General features: G+C 47.3%; 2 protein-coding genes and 1 long non-coding RNA gene across 3 annotated transcripts; 2 read left to right on the forward strand and 1 right to left on the reverse strand.

Moving 5' to 3' along the window:
* The first annotated feature begins 3,544 nt into the window (after window positions 1–3,544).
* Window positions 3,545–7,589, forward strand: LOC310887967 (keratin, type II cytoskeletal 75-like). The gene is made up of 9 exons (XM_083814256.1): window positions 3,545–4,143; window positions 4,604–4,818; window positions 5,122–5,182; window positions 5,306–5,401; window positions 5,675–5,839; window positions 6,042–6,167; window positions 6,536–6,756; window positions 7,029–7,063; window positions 7,169–7,589. The coding sequence occupies exons 1-9, from the start codon at window positions 3,649–3,651 to the stop codon at window positions 7,384–7,386; spliced, it is 1,632 nt and encodes a 543-aa protein (XP_083670382.1). The 5' UTR covers window positions 3,545–3,648; the 3' UTR covers window positions 7,387–7,589.
* Window positions 7,590–9,377: 1,788 nt separating this feature from the next.
* Window positions 9,378–21,284, reverse strand: LOC310887993. Its single transcript, XR_014575808.1, has 5 exons — window positions 21,223–21,284; window positions 19,537–19,643; window positions 13,846–13,996; window positions 13,242–13,349; window positions 9,378–9,515 (listed from the first exon to the last, which is right to left on the reverse strand). It is a non-coding gene; the product is annotated as an uncharacterized lncRNA (long non-coding RNA).
* On the forward strand, window positions 9,411–17,114 carry LOC310887974 (keratin, type II cytoskeletal 75-like; the record flags this gene model as incomplete). The annotated part of the gene is made up of 9 exons (XM_083814274.1): window positions 9,411–9,797; window positions 10,211–10,419; window positions 12,923–12,983; window positions 13,561–13,656; window positions 13,848–14,012; window positions 14,362–14,487; window positions 14,613–14,833; window positions 15,426–15,460; window positions 15,888–17,114. 9 exons carry the CDS (start codon window positions 9,411–9,413, stop codon window positions 16,085–16,087), a joined length of 1,500 nt encoding a protein of 499 aa, XP_083670400.1. The 3' UTR covers window positions 16,088–17,114.
* Window positions 21,285–21,353: the final 69 nt, after the last annotated feature.

Raw genomic sequence — 21,353 nt, forward strand, 5'->3', positions numbered from 1 at the left:
TACAACAGCCAACAGCCCGGCTCCCAGGGGGTGCAAAGGGCAGTGCCAAGTGTGTGATGTACCTGCATAAACTTCTAACAATAGGGAACTAATTACCAGGGGAGTCAGAGCAACCACCCGACTTGTTCAAGAATATCAGTCCATCTCAAAACCCCATTTACTGTGAGCTGTCTCATCTAAGTGTAAGTGCCAGCGTGCAAACACCTGAGAGCTCTCCCCTCCTGTTCCGAGCACTGGCCACCCTGTCTGAGGAGTTCATCTCAGGCCTTGGGTGCTCTCGTTCCATCTCCTTCGACTATAAGTGCTGGAGAGTCCAGTCTACAAATATTCATATGCTACTCTGAAGGGAGTTGTCTCCCATTCAACAGCCAAAAACAAACAACAAAAAAAAAAGAACAGGATACCTGTCAGAAGTAGCAAGTCAGAGAATCATAGAATCATTAAGGTTGGAAAAGACCTCCAAGATCATCTGGTCCAACCATCCCCCTACCACCAATGCCACCCACTAAACCATGTCCCTAAGCTTTTTCCCCTTTCCTTGAACACCCCCAGGGACAGTGACTCCACCACCTCCCTGGACAACCCGTCCCAATGCCTGACCACTCTTTCTGAGAAGAAACATCTCGTACTTCCAACCTGAACCTCCCCTGGCACAACTTGAGGCCATTCCCTCTAGTCCTATCTCTACTTATTTGTGAGAAGAGGCTGACCCTCAGCTCCCCACAGCTTCCTTTCAGGGAGCCGTAGGGAGCAATAAGGTGTCCCCTGAGCCTCCTCTTCTCCAGACCAAACAACCCTTCAAGATCCAATTTAGATGTGGTTCTGTGACTAGTCAGGAGAGATTAACTGAGAAGTAAAAGCAGGGCATTATCTGGCTGAAAGCTACAACGGAGTGACAGATCTACTGCTGGAAGATGAGTTGAAGAAATGTGTGACAAAAAAAGAGTCCCAACCCGCTGTGTATTTCAGTAAGATCAGGAAACGTGCAGAGATGTATTAGGAAAATACTCAGCGATGGGTTAATAGAGGAGAACCAGCAGTCCCCGAATGACAGACTGTATTCTGGTTTTCCTTCAAGACCAGCAGTTTCCCATAATTTTCTAGGATGCTCTGAACTCAGCACATTCCTCTCCATATCCCCCAGGAAATCTTCCCAACTTGCGGGTTGGTTATAGGTCCGCTGCAGCTCTCCGCTCCTGCTCCACCACCTCTCCAGGCATTTCTTCCCACTAAATACTCCTTCCTGGGAAGGAGTAACCTCCTCCCTCCAAACAGCAGCCTGGGCAAGGCTTAGTAATGGTCTTCCTCACTGCTGCCCAAACACTCTCCCTAACCGAACAGGATGCAATGTATATAGCCAACAGGCACATCAGATGGATGCCATCCATTGCATCATCGCCTGGGTCATAACATAGAGATTACAAAGCTCTTCACCTAGCATGGGAAAGGCTGGGGCCAGGATTCATTCTCCCCAGGCATCCCTTTTTGAGCAAGATACCTCCCCCCCCCCCCCCCAAAAAAAAAAAAGAAAAGAAAAAAAAGAAAAATAAAAAAAAAGAAAAAAGGTTCTCATTTCTGGGTACAGGGCCAAGCTGTCCTGGCCAGGGACAGCTGGCTCTGCCAGGGCTCTGATCTCCAGGTACACAACCTCCTGTTTCCCCTCCAGCGGGACCTGTCAAATAGATGCAGAGATGACCTGGGGCTGTATTCCAGCAGGGGAGGACAGCCCTCATTAATATGAGTGCAGCCCAGATTAAAACCTTAGTCATAACACAAGGAATGGTGCTTGTACTCAGGGGCTCGAATTTGCAATGCGCGGACAGAACTCTGCCTCCAAATACCCTGATTGCTAATTGCTACCCATAACGTTTTGACAGAGTTCTTCAGGACAGACGTGATCGGTGGCTTAGTCACAGAAGCTCCTCTGTGACTGTCTTAAAAAGTGCTGCGTGTTGTAACTCACAGTAGCCAAAACACTCCCAGGACAGTTATTTTAGCTTCATTCCAGGGTGTGTAAGGGAAACATTAGAAGAACAGAGAGGAAAAACGTGAAAAAAAAATAGAGAAAAGCATGGCTGAAAGGCAAAAAGAGATGACAGGCATCCACAAATCACCCTCAGTGGACCTTCTGGCCAAACTCACTTGACTGCCCAGCCTCCAAGTGTGAAATGGCAAGCACGAACGTGCACTTGAAAGATGCATCTGAGAACACCTGCTCCTATCCCAGAGCCTGCATGTGTCTTTTTAATGGCTGGGAAAGGCTACAGCTTCCCAGTAATGCTCTGCAGGTGTGCTGCTCCTCTGATGTTCAGCTTGGGCATGGGCACCCACAAGAGAGACGTACCTTGGCAAACTCCCGGGGCCGCAGGGTTCAAGAGAAGCATGTCCATCCTTGGAAAGTTATGGGCATCCAGACAAGATACTGGGAGTGACTTCTGAGCAACCCATCTTCTTCCGGGACAACTTTCCATGCGTACAGTGCTACAACACAGCATGCATAGGGCAAGTCAAGACAGCTTGTGCATCTCTCTCTGGAGAAATGCACCACTTGACATCTCCTGGGAGCTACGCGGCATAAGAGTAGAGGGAGTTGACTGTGAACAATGCTACAAGCCCAAATCCTAGGCACTCAACTTCCTTGTGAGTAAGAGTTATTGAAAAAGGAAGACAACAGATGTGGGGAGAGAAGCCTGTTCCCAGGCTTCCCACTGGGTCACCCCATGAGTCAGGAAACGGCACACAATCCGCAAAGGTGAAGCCCTGAGAAATCGCCAGCTCAGGTTTTGTGCCGTCACAGCCAGCGGTAACTCCCTCCCAAGTCATATTCTGATATTTCATCACTTGTTGTCAGTTTGAATCAGGATGAAACGTAGACACTTTTCACAGAAAGGAAAGGTCTGAAAATACCATTCACGAAACTACCTTTCATGTCTTTCCCATTGTCCAGCTGGTTTTTGATAGCTGATGGTCTAAGACTTCCATTAATGCCCCATCACTCCCCTGGCTTCCCTCCATCACCTCTTTCTCCCTCTTGTATCAGCTCCGGTTTAAATGCCTCGTTTGGGCATGAGAACAGGAGTCCAGAATTTCCAACAAGTTGGGGCCTGAGGTGCTGATGCCCTGCTGGGGTTTACTCAGAACCACAGCAACAGGAAACACGGACCCACAATAACAGATTTCTCAGACCTCGGACCACTGTAAAATGATAAAATGTGCTTTTACGCAAGAAAGGGAACGATTCATCTGTGAAATACAGATGAGTGAGCGCTTGCCCAATCTACTGCAGAGGTGAAAGGAGGGAGTGGGAAATGGATGGCCACGAACAAAAGTTGAGCAGGCAGCATTTAGCATTTTCACGGATATTTCAACAGCCAGACCATGACTGTCACAAAAAAATGCAACTCCTGCAACTTTCCAAGTGATTCGTAGGTGCGTGTGCTCACAATGAACTCACCGTTCGCATTGCTGCTAGGCGTGCCGAGCCCGGTTAATCAGTAAGATGAGCACCACACCAGACCCATCCCCAGCTTGTAAGGGTATAAAAGGGCCAGCCTGAGCCTGGGGAGCACAACTTCATCTTCCCTCCCTCATCCACTTCCTCACTGCTTTATTCTCCCTATTGCTCTCATCCTGTTCACATCAGCTGCCATGTCTCGCCAGTGTGTTGCAAGGAACCAGTGCAAAACTGGGTTCAGTGCCGCTTCTGCCTTCATCCCAAATGCCTGCAGCACCAGCTTCATCTCACGTTCAACTTCCCAAGGTGGAAGCTGCGGCACCGCTGCTGGGTATGGAAGATTTGGTGGAGGTTTTGGAAGCAGGAGCCTCTACAATGTCGGTGGATGCAATAGGATCTCAGTAGCTGGAAGGGGTGGTGGCTTCTATGGACCTGCAGGTTTTGGTGCTGGCACTGGAATTTCCTATGGTTTTGGTGGTGCATCTGGTGGTGCCTTTGGGTTTGGTGGTGGCATGGGTGGCCCTGGATTCCCTGCTGTTGCGACTGGGGGCATCCATGAAGTCTCCGTCAACCAGAGCCTTCTGAAACCTCTCAACCTGGAGATTGACCCCAACATCCAGAATATCCGTAAGGGTGAGAAGGAACAGATCCAAACCCTCAACAACAAATTCGCCTCCTTCATCGACAAGGTGAGACATGAGATTTATTGGATATGCTGTGCTGATTCTTCAGTGGAGAAGCACAAATAAGAGCAAGTTCTATCTTTATCAGCAATTTTACTCTTCATGTGCTGCCATATCTAACAGCAGCAGCCAGGGAATAAAACATGAGGGGTGCTGGGTTTGAGACCATTCGTCCCACACATTCATGCTGAGAGAAGACCGTCCAGCAGAGGGGAAATGGTGATATAGGATGTAAGGAAGCAGAACTTGCCATATAGTCAGGAATGTTAACATCAGATCTGTAATGCTTGCTTCCGTCTATTTGTCTTTCAGCAATCTGTGCTACTGCCCAATCTTTGAGTATGAAGTGACAGCTGTTTCCCACAGGCTGAGAGCTTCCCCCCTTTCAGCAGGATGGTACCTGGCCTCTCTTACGGAAACCATCCTGAAGCCACTGTTTCTGAAATAATCTGTTTTCTCTTTTCAGGTCCGATTCCTTGAGCAACAAAACAAGGTCTTGGAGACCAAGTGGGCCATTCTGCAAGAACAGGGGAACAAAACCGTTAGAAACAACATTGAGCCCCTCTTCGAGACCTACATCAGCAACCTCAGGAGACAGCTGAACAGCTTGCTGGCAGACAGGGAGAACCTGGGAGGTGAACTGAACAAGGTGCAAAGCCTTGCTGAGGACTTCAAGAACAAGTAAGTCTGTTCATTTGTGGTCTGTCTGGCAAGCAAGTGGGCTGCAACAGATGACAGCTCTGTTGCACCGGTGCAGTCAGACAAGGAAAGAAGGCCTTTTTTGCTAATATAATCTTCTGAAAAAGGCCCAGGATTAAGTTTGCATATGCGACATAGAGAGTCTCAGTGCCTCGTGTCTGAAAGTCACAGGCAGAAAGCCATAGAGCTAAGAGACCAAGGTACAAAACTGCACATATAAAAACAAGTTATTAACAAAACGACTTCTGCATAAGCCTAGACCAACCCTCCATTTCCATCCTGCAGATATGAAGAAGAGATCAACAAGCGCACAGCTGTCGAGAACGAATTTGTGATCCTGAAGAAGGTGGGTGCATGCACGCTCCACCTCCCAGGCCTGCGAGCTGTCTGCATGACCACAGCAAGAAACACATCCTGCAGCTTCTCCTCTGAAAACTGCTTCATTTTTGTGATGTGTTTCCTCTTCTAGGAGGTGGATGCTGCCTACATGAACAAGACCGAGCTGCAAGCCAGGCTGGACTCCCTCATGGAGGAGATAAATTTCCTCAGAGCCCTTTATGAAGCAGTAAGCACCTGTGTTCATGCCCTTCTAGTTTCTAATGCCCTTGCTTCCCTTTCCCACCTCAGAAGCTCAGGACAGATTATTTTTTTACTCTGTTGCACTAAAAAGTCAATGCTTTTCCCATTTCACCTGCTGTATTAACCCTTCCTGAAAGTTTCTTGGAAAAATCCCTTTGGACAGCCAGCTCTACCCTCTACTTGGAGCATTTCTGCCCCTTGAGCAAGAGGGGAAGAGTCTCATGCCTGCAACTCACCCAAATGCCCGCTGCCTCTGCAGGAATTGTCTCAGATGCAGACCCAGATCTCTGACACCTCTGTCATCCTGACCATGGACAACAACCGCAGCCTGGACATGGACAGCATCATTGCAGAGGTCAAAGCTCAGTACGAGGAGATCGCCAACAGGAGCCGAGAGGAGGCCGAGTCTTGGTACCAGTCCAGGGTGAGTGCCCAGGAAGGCTTCTGGGCAAACCATGCCCCCTGCCCCAGATCCTTCAGATTTAAAAATCCTACAAAGCTCTAAGTGCTTATTCGGGATTGAGAACAGATGCATGCTTTGAGCACAAACACCCACATTTCCCCATGCTGCTTCGCACTAAACTGATGGACTTTACCTTGACCGGTTGCTCCTCTCTCCACGACAGTACGAGGAGCTGCAGGCTACCGCAGGCAGGCACGGGGACGACCTCCGCAACACCAAGCAGGAGATCTCCGAGCTCAACCGCCACGTCCAGAGGCTGCGGTCTGAAATTGACAGCGTGAAGAAACAGGTAAAGGGAGAGGAGATGCACTTTTACTGTGGCCTAACCTTGGCTGCCCAGCCAAATCCAGCGAATAAAAATAAATGCATCTCAGTGAGTTCTGCTGGATCAGGAGTGAATGACAGCATTTATCTCAGTGCAGTAACTTCACAAAGAGTGACAATTTTAATAAACCTGAAGAGATACAAAGGGGTGTGGAATTAGATTAAATCCAGGCTGTGACCTGGCCCAGAACATGGATCAAGTCAGTGATCGTTAAGAAGCCCTACGTCATAATTCAGCATCTTCTGCATCTAGGCCAGCCATCATGAGTCCAGGGTACAAAGAACTGGTCTATGCTCTGGATGGGGAATTCAACCACTGTTTGTCCCCCCCAGTGCGCCAGTCTGCAGACAGCCATTGCGGATGCCGAGCAGCGTGGGGAGATGGCCGTCAAGGATGCCAAAGCCAAACTGGCCGAGCTGGAGGATGCTCTGCAGAAAGCCAAGGCAGACCTGGCCCGGCAGCTGCGCGAGTACCAGGAGCTGATGAACGTCAAGCTGGCCCTGGACATTGAGATCGCGACCTACAGGAAGCTGCTGGAGGGCGAGGAGTGCAGGTGGGTGCAGTTTTTTCCAGCTTCCAGCAGTGCAATGGGGTCACAGACCCTTGTCAGGTTTAGAAAAGGCCCCTGGGCTTCCCACATTCAGAGGGCTCAGAACCTGTTTAGAGACAAGCAATTGCTCAAGAAGATGAGCCGTTCAGGAATATGGCAGCTTTTTGTGCAAACTTCCACCAAAAACATTTCAAAGAAGTTCCGCTGCTTTTTCAACCAGCTCCTGTTCATGGGCTCCCCTTAAATGCTTACCTTCTCCTTTTGCTCCCTAACAGGCTCTCTGGAGAAGGTGCTGGTGCAGTGAATATCTGTAAGTAACTTTTAAAGACGATTTTGTGACTTTTACATTGGTCTGCCTGCCACTCAGGGGTCACTGTTTGTGGATGCCTCTAACAAGGGTGCTTTCCTCTTGCAGCTGTGACCAGAACCACTGTAGGATCAGGATATGGAAGTGGAAACTCTCACAGCTTTGGGGGTAGCAGCAGTATTGGAGGTGGGGTCTGTGCTGGAGGAATGGGCTTCGGCTCATTTGGCTCAAGCGGACAAGGCATGGCTGGGTCATGCGTGGTTGGTGGAAGCAGTTCCAGCATGAAGTACGTCTCCACCACCTCTTCAAGCAAGAGATGCTACTAAACTCAGACATCAGCACTGCTAGCCTGCGTGTGCCAAGCTTCCTCTCGTGTTGTGTGCAATCTTTACTCTGTTACTTGCAAAAGGTTTGGAAGTCAAAGCCGTCTGTCCTTATTTATATAAACATGTCATGCTCCTGTTTGTTCTTTGACTCTCTGAAAGCCTCATTTCCCAGAATTTGTCTAATAAAAGGCACGTGAAATTCATTCTGTTGCATTCTCCTTTCAATTTCAATTACTTTATAGTGCCACAGGGGAAAAAGCACCTGACAGAGCAGAGCAGAGCTGAAGGGAAACACAACTCACACACACAACAGTTGAGACCTTTCCTTCCTCTGCCCTCACTGTAACTCCACAGGTACCACTTATATCTCAGAGGAACAAGGAATGTGATGTTCCATTGCCATTTGCATAAACAAGATTTTTTGGCATCAGTACCCACCATGGAAAAGGAAAATATCTACTTTCCTTACCAGGCATTAGCGAAAATGTCCTTCTATCTTCATTTCTCCATTACAGCATCTCAGCAGTTTCAGGTCACCTTGATCACACCCAAACCCCTGTAATCTTTCAAGGTTTTAAGTTATGAGTCATGTAGGGATATAAAGCCATTTTTTCCCCAACAAGCAAGTAGTTCAGCTCTTGCATTCTGTACACACAATAGCTGTAGGATTTAATAAAATGCCATCATTGACATTACCAGAATTTGAAATGGAAAAGACACCTTAAACCCCAAAACTCAACCTCTTTGGGAAGAATCAAGTTCTTAGACATAGGCTGAAGATGTGTTGGATTCTGAGAGTAAGGAAGGTTTAGTTTCCCTCTCCTGAACAGCAGAAATGAGAGGCTAACTACAAAAGCACCAAAGACCATATTAAGAAACAACCCCTGTGCTGAGGTTACTGCAGCAGATTGTGCTGGTTCAGTCTCTGACACAACCCTGCTGAGTGACTAAAGCGCTAGAGGTAAACATGACGCACATTAAGGGCACGCCAACTCCTAGCCTAAAGAGAAGGCGATACAATAAACCCCTGATTTTCATTAATCCTCCAGATCTAAGCACAATAACAAACTACCTGAAAGGAAATAGCTTGTCCTTGTTAACACCTGCCCGTCTTTCTTTGGCATCTCTGCACCATATTTCTCCTGACACCAGCAGAACAGGTTTGCTGGAGGCTATTCCAACGCTATCCAACAGCAAACAGGTATCTGATGGCCTGGAGTTTCACATGGCAACCTGTTCTCTCTCTGGGGGAACATCTGCTTTCAGCTATGTCATCATTCAGCCTTTTAGCTAAGCAAAGCATCCAGGCTCCCCCTGTAGCAAACAGAAAGGCACAGGTGCCTCCCAAATTATCTTTATCAGAAGTACCAGTGTGCAGATGAAGTCTTGCTTGCAAAGCTGAGGAGCACAGACCGAGACATCTAACTTCTCCTTGCCTAGGTCAAGACAGGTCACTCCTACCCCAGGAGCAATTCAGGGGCAAATTCAGATTTTTCTTCAGTGAAGCACATCAAATTGACATTTTCAACATCTCTAAATTCCCTCTTGTGGAAAATTCAGTCCCGTCAGCTTTAAACTAAATGGGCACTGACACCAAGCTAAAAGCAAGCTCAAAGGGAACTTTCAGACACACAGATATATTTTTTATATATATATATACATATATATATTCCCACCAGTAAAGTAATCACCACTCTGAAAAACACAGGTTAGAAATTTCAGTTAGTTTTATGAGCCTGAAGGTTGCCAACCAGTTGCATTAGTGAGCCAGGTGATTAACGGGCTGGGAAAGGTGGCCACGTGCCAGCATACCAAGCTGATTAGCTCAGTCAACTGGGCTGCAGCCCTCTCCAAAAGGATATAAGGCAGGGGGGTACTCCAGCTCCCAACTCTGGAAGATCTCTGCCCATCTGCCATCTCACCTCATCATCCTCTGCTCTTGCCACCAGCAAACAATCACACAGAAGTCAGTTGGCACTAGGTCAGGAGGACTCGCTAAGGGTGTTGGTGCTGCTTCTGCCACTATGCCTGTAAACCGAAGCAGCTTCAGCTCCATGTCCATGTCCTGCAGCAGTGGTGGAGGCATAGGACAGATAAGTGGTGGTTTTGGCAGCAGGAGCCTTCACAACCTAAGGAGAAGCAAGAGGATTTCCATGAGCGGAGAGTATTGCTCTGTTAAACCAGGATACAGTTACGGGTTAGGTCACGGTGGGTTTGCTTACAGGGCTGGTGGAGCTGGGTTTGGATTTGGAGGAGGATGCGGCCCTGGAGGTATTCAAGGGGTCACAGTCAACCAAAACCTCCTGGCACCTCTTAACTTGGAGATTGACACCAACATGCAGAGAGTGCGTCAGGAGGAGAAGGACCAGATCAAATCCCTCAACAACAAATTTGCGTCCTTCATTGACAAGGTAAGATGTGTTTCTCTTCATCCAGCCTGGCATGTTTGTCACTGCAAGTACAGTGGGATCAGGATTGATCTCCATGTTATAAGCTAGCTTCTAAAACCTCAGTTCTAAATCTTAATGCTCAGGAATTTGTTTGGCTCACTACCTCCGTAAACATAACGTCACTCTGTCAGAGCTTGTAGATAGTCTGGGTATAGAGCACACTATATTTGCAGGTTTCTTTGCAGTTGAATACTGTTCCTGGTTTCCAAATTTTCCTATCAGTGATATCACTATCTAAAGTCCACTTTACATTACATGAAATAGAATGAAAACAACAACAAAACCCCTCGCATTAAAGCTCACTTCTCATGAAAAGTGAGGCAGTTTTTAAGCTGATGGTTCTGAATGCTTTAAACTGCTATGATGGGTTTCAGGTGCGGTTCCTGGAGCAACAAAACAAGGTACTGGAAACCAAATGGAGCCTCCTGAAAGACCAAAAAGTTGTGAAAAATAACATTGAGCCTATGTTTGAAGTGTACATCAGCAACATGAGGAGACAGCTTGAGGCTCTAGGAGGGGACAGGCTGCGGCTCAGATCTGAGCTGAAGGCTATGCAGGATGCTGTTGAAGACTTCAAGATCAGGTAAGCAACACACACACAAAAGAAACCCATCCAGTTTTTCTTCATTCTGTCCTCTTTCTGGATGAGCTAAAAGACCCAAGGCAACCAAAAACTGTGAAACCTCAGAAAGGACTAACATGACTTAGTTCCCCTCACTTTAGCTGCATATAAATAGCAGCAGCAGCACTCTACACATTACATGACATATGCTTTTTTTTTTAATATCCAAGCACTCTGAATACTCACTTTTCTTATTGATGTGAGTTCCTTTCCAGGAGAGAAAATCTTCCGAAAAAGAAAGATCAATTTTAAGTGTGTGCTTAATTGTTTCTTTGTCTCTCTTTTATTAAAAAAATAATAATAATGCTAATTAATATGGATGTACTGGGTAGTTCTAGCACTCCTGAAAGCCAGGAGTTAATTTCCACCCTGTGGAAAGTCACTGAGGTCTCTGCTGAGGGATTCAGCTCAGCTCATTAACTCTTTAGGCTGTTTGGATGAGAGGGAACACCTCCTCCTCTCTTTGCACTTTGGAAAAACATCTATCAAGCTTTAGTGTCTGCTACCATGCCCACGAGGGATACACTGCTTAATGGACGTGAATAAGTAAGGAGCTTAAATTGTCAATCTGGAACCAGAAAAACGAGAGGCAGAGCTAGGAGCAGGCTGCAATTCAAAACAAGGACGCACATTCTGCCAAAAACCCTCTGCTCTGCCCTTCTTGGGAGATCACGCGTCTGACACTTTCTGCCACCTTTACCAATAGTGCCTCTAGCCTAAAACAAGCATTGGAACAGAAATGACTGCCTTGGGGCAGAGAAATCATCCGGCACGGTCTACTTTCAGGCCTCTTTTATGGTTCCCTGTGACTTCAGAAACGAAACGCTTAGTAGAGAAAAATTCTGTCCTATGTCAGTTTGGCCATTCTAGACCTCAGAGTCTGCTAGAAATTAGCCAGCTGGAATACATTTTAGGATGGGATAAGTATCTTTTTCCATCAGCTACAGAAGGAAAACCCAAAACATCCAATTTCCAGGTAGCTGAGCAGGGAAGAATCCCTGCCATAAGCACAATAATGCTGTTGATTACATGGGTCAGAGAGTTTCCTCCTTCCATTCTCCTCTCAGGACCACGGTGAAAGCAATGTTAAACTTTGAAAAGCAATGCCTAACATTAGCACAGTCTGCAGCAGCAGAGATTGCTCAGACGAGAGAAGATCTTTGTGCTCACCATGGCTTCAGACAAGAAATTCTTTGAAAAGTAAAGGTCACGTCTTGGAAGAGGCTCAGGCTTTCATGTTCTACCTGCATTTGACATAAAGTGGCAAGTATTCCTTCTGGCTCTAGATCAGGGAATCTCTGGGCAAAAGCTCAATTACATCACACACCTCAGCACTTAGCTGAGGTCATCATCACCTTGCATTGTGGCAACAACACCTGCACCTACCAGGGGGATGTCACTGCTTCTGTCCCCTAGCAAAAAACCAAATTTGCTAGGCATTTGTTCTCCTTGCCTGTAAATTTTTTTTTTATTTTTTTACACTTTGTGGATCCTAAATTATTCTTTCTAATGCCTTACTCTTTGGAGTCAAATATTAATCAATTCAGTAATTAGAAATTAGACATATGCCAAATTAATTTTCTTTTTCTACATGGCTAAGAGCTCAGAGACCCACAAATCTATACAGAGGCTAGCACTTAATGGCAATGATTTTAAGGGTTGGACATTCCTGAGAAGAAATCTGAAGCCCTTCCCCCACAAAAGGGTCATGAAAGGCTAATGTTTTTATGAGCTGCACAGACTCCTTCCTTTGAACTCTTGCCTTTCATCTCCCGTACCTAATTCACTTCGTTTGAGCCGGGCACCACTCCATGGCCAGCGCTGGTTCTCATCCTTCCCCAGGAGCGGGATGCACAGCGCTGCCGAACCCAACCTCGGCTCTCAGCCGTCCCCAGCCCTCCCGAAGCTACCCCGGGAGCTGGCGTCAGAGATCCCCTGATCCCGATCTCGGCTCTCCGCACCCCGGCCCTCCCGAAGCCACCGCGGGAGCTGGCGTCGGAGATCCCAGCTCTTCTGACTAAGGCAGGCGCGGCGGCGAGCTCAGCTCCGGCTCCACCCAGCCCTCCCGGCCTGAGAAAATTTGGGGAGTACAAGGCTCCCATTCACAGCGAAAACGTCAGGGAGGATAAAACGTGCCTTTAATGAAGGCCTGCAGCTTTTCTAGATGGCCTCCTTCCACCACCTAGCCCAAGGGTGCTGTCTTTCTATCACAATCGGTGATATATATATATAATAATAGACATAATATATGCACCGACACAGCAAGGACAGACGTGCATTACCAGGTAGCTATTTATGTTGTTTTCTCCCAAGATCTACGCACGGGCTCTAAAAGCCCCTGGGAACAGACTCTATTCTCTCCACCAGCGCCCTACATGAATGGGTGGAGGAGGGATTTCCATACCCCCGTGGCAGACAGGGAGGTTGGGAGCTGTAAAGCAATGCTCGTCTCCCCTTCCAACAGGTACGAGGAGGAGGTCAACAAGCGCACGACTGCGGAGAACGACTTCATGTTACTCAAGAAGGTGAGGCCAACAACAAAGAAGGGACACAATTTTTAAAGACAAAATGCATTTGAATGCAAATGACCCTTTTTAGCCAGCAATGCCAAGCTGGGCAAAGCACTTAGCAAATGTGTAGTCATCCCTCCTTGAAGATGAAACACCCAATTGTGCCAGTGTGTCAGTCCTTGGCAATAGCTGATTCTTGTTTCAGGCCCCTCATCCAAAATCCATGTGAGCTGTGATCCCCAAGATACAAGATCAAACCTGGGTCATCCATACCTTGCAGTCACTCTGCTGGATGCTCTGCCCCTTTGCACAGGCCAAGTATGGGAAATCCAGTGGCTTCTGATATGTCAAAAACTGCTTAGGTCTATGGATATCCCCATTCTCAGAGGAAATGTAGAATGCAAGAGAAAAAAAAAGGGGGGGAAGAAATCAGTTTGATCAGTTTGCTCTTTGCTCTGTTTAAAGGCACAGAGGTCAAGAAACTCCCAGTCCTGGTTTGTCCCCTGAGGTTTGCATGAATTGACAACCGGTCTTTGTGCAAGGGAGCAGGTAGGCAAGGTGTGGTTTTCCATCTCCATTGTCATGGTTCCAGGATGCAGACGCTGCCTACATGAGCAAGGTGGACCTGGGAACCAGGGTGGATGCACTGACGGATGAGATTAACTTCCTGCGAGCTCTCTATGAAGCAGTAAGATTTTGTCAGATTTCCTTTTTCTGCTATTTCCCCATTTTCCTGCTACCAACAGCATCAAACAGGTCCAAAAGAGATATTCAGAGCTGCAGTTCCCTCCCACCCCTACCACTCTACTATGCATAATCTCTAGGACAAGCACTGGGGTCAATATTTGGGCCTGAGTGCAGATGTTGTTGGACTTACAGGAGCTATCTCAGACGCAGTCACAAATCTCCGACACCTCCGTCGTTCTGTCCATGGACAACAACCGGAGCCTGGACCTGGACAGCATCATCGCAGAGGTCAAGGCGCAGTACGAGGACATCGCCAACCGGAGCCGGGCAGAGGCCGAATCCTGGTACCAGAGCAAGGTGAGGATGTGAAAATTAATCAGGTGAGCTAGAAAATTATTGCTTAGCATTTCCCAAAGGCTATTTTATATGGGAGAGTGCAAGCAGATAGAACTGTGGAGTAGGGTGCAAAATCAAGTCAATTTGGATAAGATTTTGAGGTTTTTGTATATGCCATTTTGAGGAGAGGTAGAGGAGAATAAAGAGAGATGGAGGGAGGAAGGCAATATGCTGAAGTTCATGAGGACGAGCTTTTACTGAGTACAGAAAGAGACAGAAGACCCAGTCGAGAGAGGATCAGAGCAGGGTCAGCCCCTACCAATGAGTTCAATGACTTTTCGTTGGTGTCTCATGTCCCTGCCCTTCTCAGTATGAAGAACTGCAGCTCACTGCTGGCCAGCATGGGGCTGACCTGCACAACACCAAGGTAGAGATCTCAGAGATGAAACGCGTGGTCCAGCGGCTCCACTCGGAAATTGACAGTGTGAGGAAACAGGTACGGTGTGCAGCACCCCTCCAAATGTGGGAGCACCTCCACCACTTTGTGCTCTTGCGAGGATGCCTGGATATTGGGGTCCAAACCCACCGAGGGGTCACCAGACACACTTCTACTTCCTGCAGTGTGCCAGTCTGCAGACAGCCATCGCAGATGCTGAGCAGCGTGGGGAGCTGGCCCTCAAGGATGCCAAAGCCAAACTGGCTGAGCTGGAGGATGCTCTGCAGAAAGCCAAGGCAGACCTGGCCCGGCAGCTGCGCGAGTACCAGGAGCTGATGAACGTCAAGCTGGCCCTGGACATCGAGATCGCGACCTACAGGAAGCTGCTGGAGGGCGAGGAGAGCAGGTGGGTGGCTCCTCGTGCCCCTGCAAACCAAATAACGTCTAAACCCATAGATATTTTCACATTTATCTGCAACAAGAAAGGGAAGGGCTACAAAACTCCAGGAGCAGTGAGCTTTAGGGAGGGCTGCACTCCCACACATTGCAGCTTTGCCAGCAGAAGACATAAGCAAAGTCAAACACCTTTATTTATACCAGCTGGTTCCACAGAAGAGGGATGGGAAAATCCCATCCTTGGAAGCTCAGTATTTTGCACTGAGTAATTTTTGCTTCCTTTCTGCAGCAGCTGCAGCTTAATGCACTGCAAGCATATCTCAACTGATTTAATTACTACTGGATATTCATTAGTCTGTGTTTGATACCTTAAGCGGTGGTTAAACTTTAACTCTCGCTGTTTCCTAAGAAGTGAATATTACTCTCAGGGTTTGATCTCTGAAAGGGGTAAATGTTGCTTCAGCTCCATGAGCAGGTCTGTGCCATTTTGCATCAATGAGAATGAGTCCCAGACCACTCTGCTATTTAACAGCACTGATGCCAAACTGTTGTTTGAACCTGTCCTAAATAACGAGCCCTTTCTTCTCTGTCCTCTCTTCTAGGCTGGCTGGAGAAGGCATTGGTGCAGTGAATATTTGTAAGTAATCTGGCTCTTAATAGATTGAATAGATTGAGTATTCATCGAGTTGTGCCTTAGATGTACCTGGGCCTGGCGATAACGCAATGAGAATAAGTTATGCAGCTATTAGCTACCAGCACAAAAATGGAGTATATGGGTTTTGCAACTCTTTGCAAGGCTGAGGTGGCCAAGGAGCCTGATGCATCTTTTCTCTGGCCAACTCTGAACTTGAAAGGTTTTATACGTTAAGACTACTCCAGGACACTCCAGAGTCTAAGGCCATCTCTGCTAAAGGATAGAAAGAAAAGCTAAAGAATAAGATATGTGAAATACAGGCAGTGGTAGACTGTGCAAGGAAAACCATCCATACGTATCTGCAGACGTTGAAGTTCCCTCGTACTATCCCAAACAAACTAACCTTCTCCCCTGTGGTTTCCCATCACAGCCGTGGTCTCATCCGGGAGCAGCTACGGAGGTGGGACCACACTGGGGCCAGGCTTCAACAGCAGGCTTGGCCTGGGGGTCGGCAGTGCCAGCGCCAGCAGCGGGAGCTGCCTGGCTGCAGGATTCAGCTCTGGTGCTGGAAGCAGCTCCAGCATGAGGTTTGTGTCGAAAACCACCACCAAGAAGAGCTATCGGAGCTAAGTCACAGCAGCACCCAGCTCCCCTGGAGCAGAAGAGGTTGAGTACCACCTCCTGCTGCCAGCACAGAGCTATTAACAGCATCCAAAGAGCCGTGCTTATCGCGTTCCCACTAGGGGAAACCATACTCCCAGCACTACTTCCTGGATCGGCAGAGAGACATCTCCAAGTCCACTTAATTCCTTTGCAGAAACTCTCCCCCAGCTGACCAGAAGCCCAGCACTGCTTGGCAATGAGTAATCAGCCTTCATATTAATGGGTGCCATTGTTAGAGCTCAGCTTGCAGCGTCCCTCAGGTCCCCTTGGCTCTGGTGCCCTGGTGTAAATCCGGAGATGATGAAGGACTTGGATTTACACCAGTGTACATGAAAGCAGAACCAGTCTCTTCACCTGCTCACGACAGAAACCAGGAGGTGTGCCGAGACCACAGTCTCTTATGTTCCCTCCTGATCAACCCTGCTCCCTGCTGTTGTGCTTGCTCTCCCCAGGGGCTTGCAGAACTGAGAACAAAGCATCTTTCAGCAAGAAGCAGTTGCTCCATTTCCCAACTTTCTTGGTCTGCTGTCACTTCTCTATCTGCTCCAGGGCTCTCCAGCTCTACCCACATCCAACAACGCAACCTTCATTTTCCAGAGGTGAAAGGGCTCTTCATAGTAATTCCTCACCCACCCAGTACGTGTAACTCGAGCCAGAAGAGCACGAAACCCACAGGCTGCTATATGCTGCACATAACCCACTTGTCTCAGCAGCAAATCAACCCCTCCACCAGTCAGGGAACTCAGCCTAGAGACAATAACAGCACAAGGGTTAAAAACGCAAGAAAACATCTGTTGTAGTGCCTTTGTTCTTAGCTTCCCCCCCACCTTTTTATGGAAGGGGGAGGGAGGCAAAGAAGAGGGTTAGAGAATTACATGCCAAAATGTAACCAGCCAGTTTCCTCTCAGCTTCTGCTCCTGCTGAACTGTTTTGAGTTTTATGAAATTTCTCCAATAAACTGCAATCAGCCTTACTGTGAACAGTGTGGGTTTTATCTGTCCTTGTAAAATTCACTTAAAAGTACAGTTTTAAAATAAGGTTTAAAGACGCACCATAGGCACCCTCTGCCTCTCAGCGCCTTCCCTTATCCTGTTCCCTGGTTCAGTCCTGGGGCAGGGGGGACAGGGACGGGATGCTAAGTGCATTGGAGAGGGGTCACAGCGCAGCAATACCCAAGTGCTTTGGGAGGTTTTCCAAGCTGCACAGCCAAACAGAGCAAGACCAGAAGGTGGGGCTGGTTTCGCCTGGCTGTAAATACCTACATCAGATCCAATCAAAGGACAGAAACAGACACTTTGGGGTCAGATGAATCGTCCCCCACCACCTCCTTCCATAGGACCGAAAGGGCTCTAGGCAGTTGGCTGATGATGCCATTGCAGGAATGCTCCAAAGAGCTGTTTTAAAGTTGGGAAAGATGGATCCCACGCACACGAGCTAAACTTCTGGAAAGGCTGGTTCCACACCTGCAGCTTGTGCTGTGTGTTAGCATCGCTGCGTGCTCCCACAGCCAGAGCTGTGCCTTTGCCCAGCTACACTGACCTGCAGAACGCAGGCAATGCAGAGCTCCTGCTGCTCATTCCTAGTGCCCTGCATGGAAAACAGGAGGGATTTAGCTCCAACCCCTCCATGGAATGGCCAAAAGAGTTGCCAGGCCATGGGCTAAATGAGGATGCGATCCCAGGACAGTGCGATGCTCTGGAGCTGAGGTTTCTGTTGGGTCAGCAGATCGAAGCCAGGCTGGCTCAGACAAGCTGGTGGTTCTGAGCTCAGGTCTGTAATTAAAAACCTGAGAGAGAAAGCAAGAAAAGAAGCCAACATCACTTCTTCCATTTCATGGTAGATGCCAACTATCACATACAGCAGCTGTTCTCCAGCATCCAGGGCCCAATCATGAGAGATGCTGAGCTCTCTCAACCCCTTTTAGGCTGACACCCAAAGAGTGCTTAGCACATACAACTCCCACACAGCTTTACCCTAAAATGTTGCCCGGCTAAATAAGGCAGGCCAGCTTTCAGGCTTGCATGCATGAACTTCTCTCTGATCCTCTCCATGGAGCAGAACACGTTCTCAGGCCATGATGAATGCCAAGAAAATCAGATAAAAGCAAATGCACCTTTAGAAAAGGCTAAGAAATTCAGGGCTAAGCCCTCACTGTTATCCTACTGGAGGCGAAAGAATTAAGAAGGTTTCCACCCATGGCACACAGCCCTTCAATATTTTGGGGAAGATGGGACTGAAAATACCCTATTTCATTTTATAGAAGAGACTTGCATGCTTTTCTTTTGTCCTCATCACTCTGCACTGCACCCACCTCCTTTGCTAATATATGTATATTCCAAAATTATATTCACGGGGGTTTGCCAAGCAAATTCACAAGAAAGCAGTAGCCAAACCCAGTTCTGCTGTAAGCTAATCCGTACATAGGACACTTCTCTTGGCGGGATCAGTGCACTCACTCCACCACCATCTCAATGTATTCAGCCTTTGTCTTTGGTTTCTCTGGCTGGTACAAAGGTCTGAGCTGGAAAATTTTTCATCCATGGCTCTCTCCTGCTCTCACACCCATCTTTGCTGCAGCTACTTTCTCCTTGCAGTCACAGGCCAGCAGAACCCTAGCACAGGTCCATCTCCTGTCCCAAGGGAATTAAAAGATTGTTCTTGAGGCTAACAAAATCACAGAGGTCAAAGGATAGAAATAGAAGCGTAAATTATAGAATTAGGTTCAAAAAAGGTGCAACTCTGGCTAAAGGTTGATGTAATAGCAAACTGAGTTGGCCCGTCTTTAGATACCTACGACATTCCCAAGAGTTCAACTCAAATTCTTCTTTTCCCCTGATGTAAAACAAAGCAGTGCTCCTTTTTGTACTCCTAGTGCTCTGCACGCATCAAATGATTGGTTAAGCTTCTCTCTTTCATGCTTACTATAAAAAAAGAGGTTTGCAAATGCAGTTTTTATGGGATCAAGGATTCCTCCCTTTCAAATTAGAAACACAGCCTATAACTGAACAATAGGGGTGCGTTTAAAAGCAGCTCAAGTCACTGGTCTGCAAAACTATGACTTGTGTCAACAGTTGGTTTCCATGGGGAGGTTGAGCATTTGGAGGTGGTGGAGGAGGATTAGATCCATATTCTTGCTTAGGCTGAATAACCAGGAGCAAAACTATTGGTTTTCTTCCCCTCGAAAGTATGAAGAGGAAACTAATAGGCAAACGTGTGCAGGAAATGAGTTTGTTATGCTCAAAAAGGTAAGAGCATTTCAGACCAACTCAATCTCTTCTTCCAGGCTTTTGGTATGAACAGCAGCCAATATTGCTAGAAAGACAGCAGGTGAGAGACTGCCTCTCCCTCTCCAGAGACTCTAGAGGGACCTAAAGGCCAACTTTTGTGAAGATTTAATTAGAAGAGTTGAATCCCACCTTAAGTGAGTCAGTTCCAGTTCAGCATGGTCTTCTGGGATGTTTGTATACCCCAGCTGGTCAAGACCTTTCCTTTCCTTCTCTGTCTAGCAATTTTTATCTTGTGCCTACGATGATGAGAGAAGCAATCAATTTAATAACATGGTAAAACTTATGTCCTTGAAAAGAACAGCACTAGGAGTTTGTAATGCCATCGTGTGCTGGCATTAAAGAGAATGCTCTTTCAATTCATAAAACCTTCTCTGACGCGCTTCAGGACATGGATTGTGCCTACATGAACAAAGCTGAGCTGGAAGCCAAGGTGGAGTCCCTCTTCCAAGCGGTAATGGCTTTACTTTTTCCTTTTCCTCCACCTCATGTCTCTTGAGGAGGATCATGGAGTTCGGCTCCCACAACCCATCACTTAAGTTCAGGGAGATTTTTGGTGTTTCATGTTTCAAACTAACACTCCGGATTTCAAAGGCATTACTGTTGCATTGGGCAAAATCCTAAGGAATCTGTTTCAACTTGACGGCAGAGGCAGAAAACGGAGAGCTTAAAGCAGAAAATCCTTTGGGTTTCTGCAGTGAGCCTCAAGTCAGGGTACACAGAGTAGACATCTCCTTGTATCCATGCCATGGAAATATACTGGGAAAGCACTTGTGGTGCAGACAATTGGTAATCTTCCTGTTGCCCCTAGGACACTGCTCAGGTTGTGCCATCCCAGATACCTCTGTTATTGTGCAAATGGACAACAGCCGAGGCCTGGACATGGGTAACATCAATGATGATGCCAAAGATCAATACATGGACATTGCCAAAAGGAGCTGGGCTGACACAGAGTCCTGGTCATACAGCAAGGCAAGTTGTGATGGATGCTCACAGAAGTATTTATGCCCCACTTCTGCTAAGAGCCATGCTTCTTCAGATTTCCTAATTTGGGTTGAACGGGATTTTTGAAGGTCTGTTTGTTTTCTTAGCCACCTGCTATGTTTTCCTAATGTGTGATACATCGTCTGCTAACACCTTCACACACAGAGCTGCTACTGGGTAAATGAGTCATTCGTGTCCACCAGTGACAAAAGTTTTGGCCTTAAAGCTCAAGATCCGGGACTGCGGTCCCAGAATCACATAGCAGTTTCATCTCTGACTCATCTCCCTACTCTGGTATTTATTTTCATTGCATTTTCTCTCTCCTCAGTATGAGGAACTGAGAGAAGCCACCGGCAAACATGACAACAGCTTGCGTAACTCAAAAAATGAAATTATGGAGCCGAATTGGGTGATTCAGAGACTAACTGGAGAATGTGAAAACACCAAAGCCCAGGTAAGGATGACTCAGGGACAATAATGTGCCAATCACAATTCCCAGGCTGTGGATTTCCAAAACTCCTCCGCTAGAGAAAGGGAGTAATTAACCCAGTTTTGATGAAATACATGTCAGCTGCTTGACTCTCAGACTTGCTGATAATACAGAGTACAGAACAAAACAGTCTATTACTGCTACTAATAATTGAACTACCATCTGTATGGACCTGCAGCAAGAAGACAACACACAAGCCAGAGAGAATTGTCCTAGAGTTGGAGGTTTATCTATAGAGTCTGAAAATATGATGAAGTGCGGGTGGATGAATGCACAGGCAGATTCAACATCTCTGAACTATTCAATGCACATGCAAGTAAATTGCACTAATGAAAATCTCCTACCTGCAGAGATGCAAACTGGAAGGAGCCATTGCCGAAGCTGAGGAGCAGGGGAAAGTGGCCTTCAAGGATACAGAATGCAAACTATCCAAGCTGAAGGCAATGCTGCAGAAGGCGAAGCAGGGCATGGCCTG

The sequence above is a fragment of the Anser anser genome (assembly GCF_964211835.1).
Source record: "Anser anser genome assembly, chromosome: 30".
NCBI lineage: Eukaryota > Metazoa > Chordata > Aves > Anseriformes > Anatidae > Anser > Anser anser.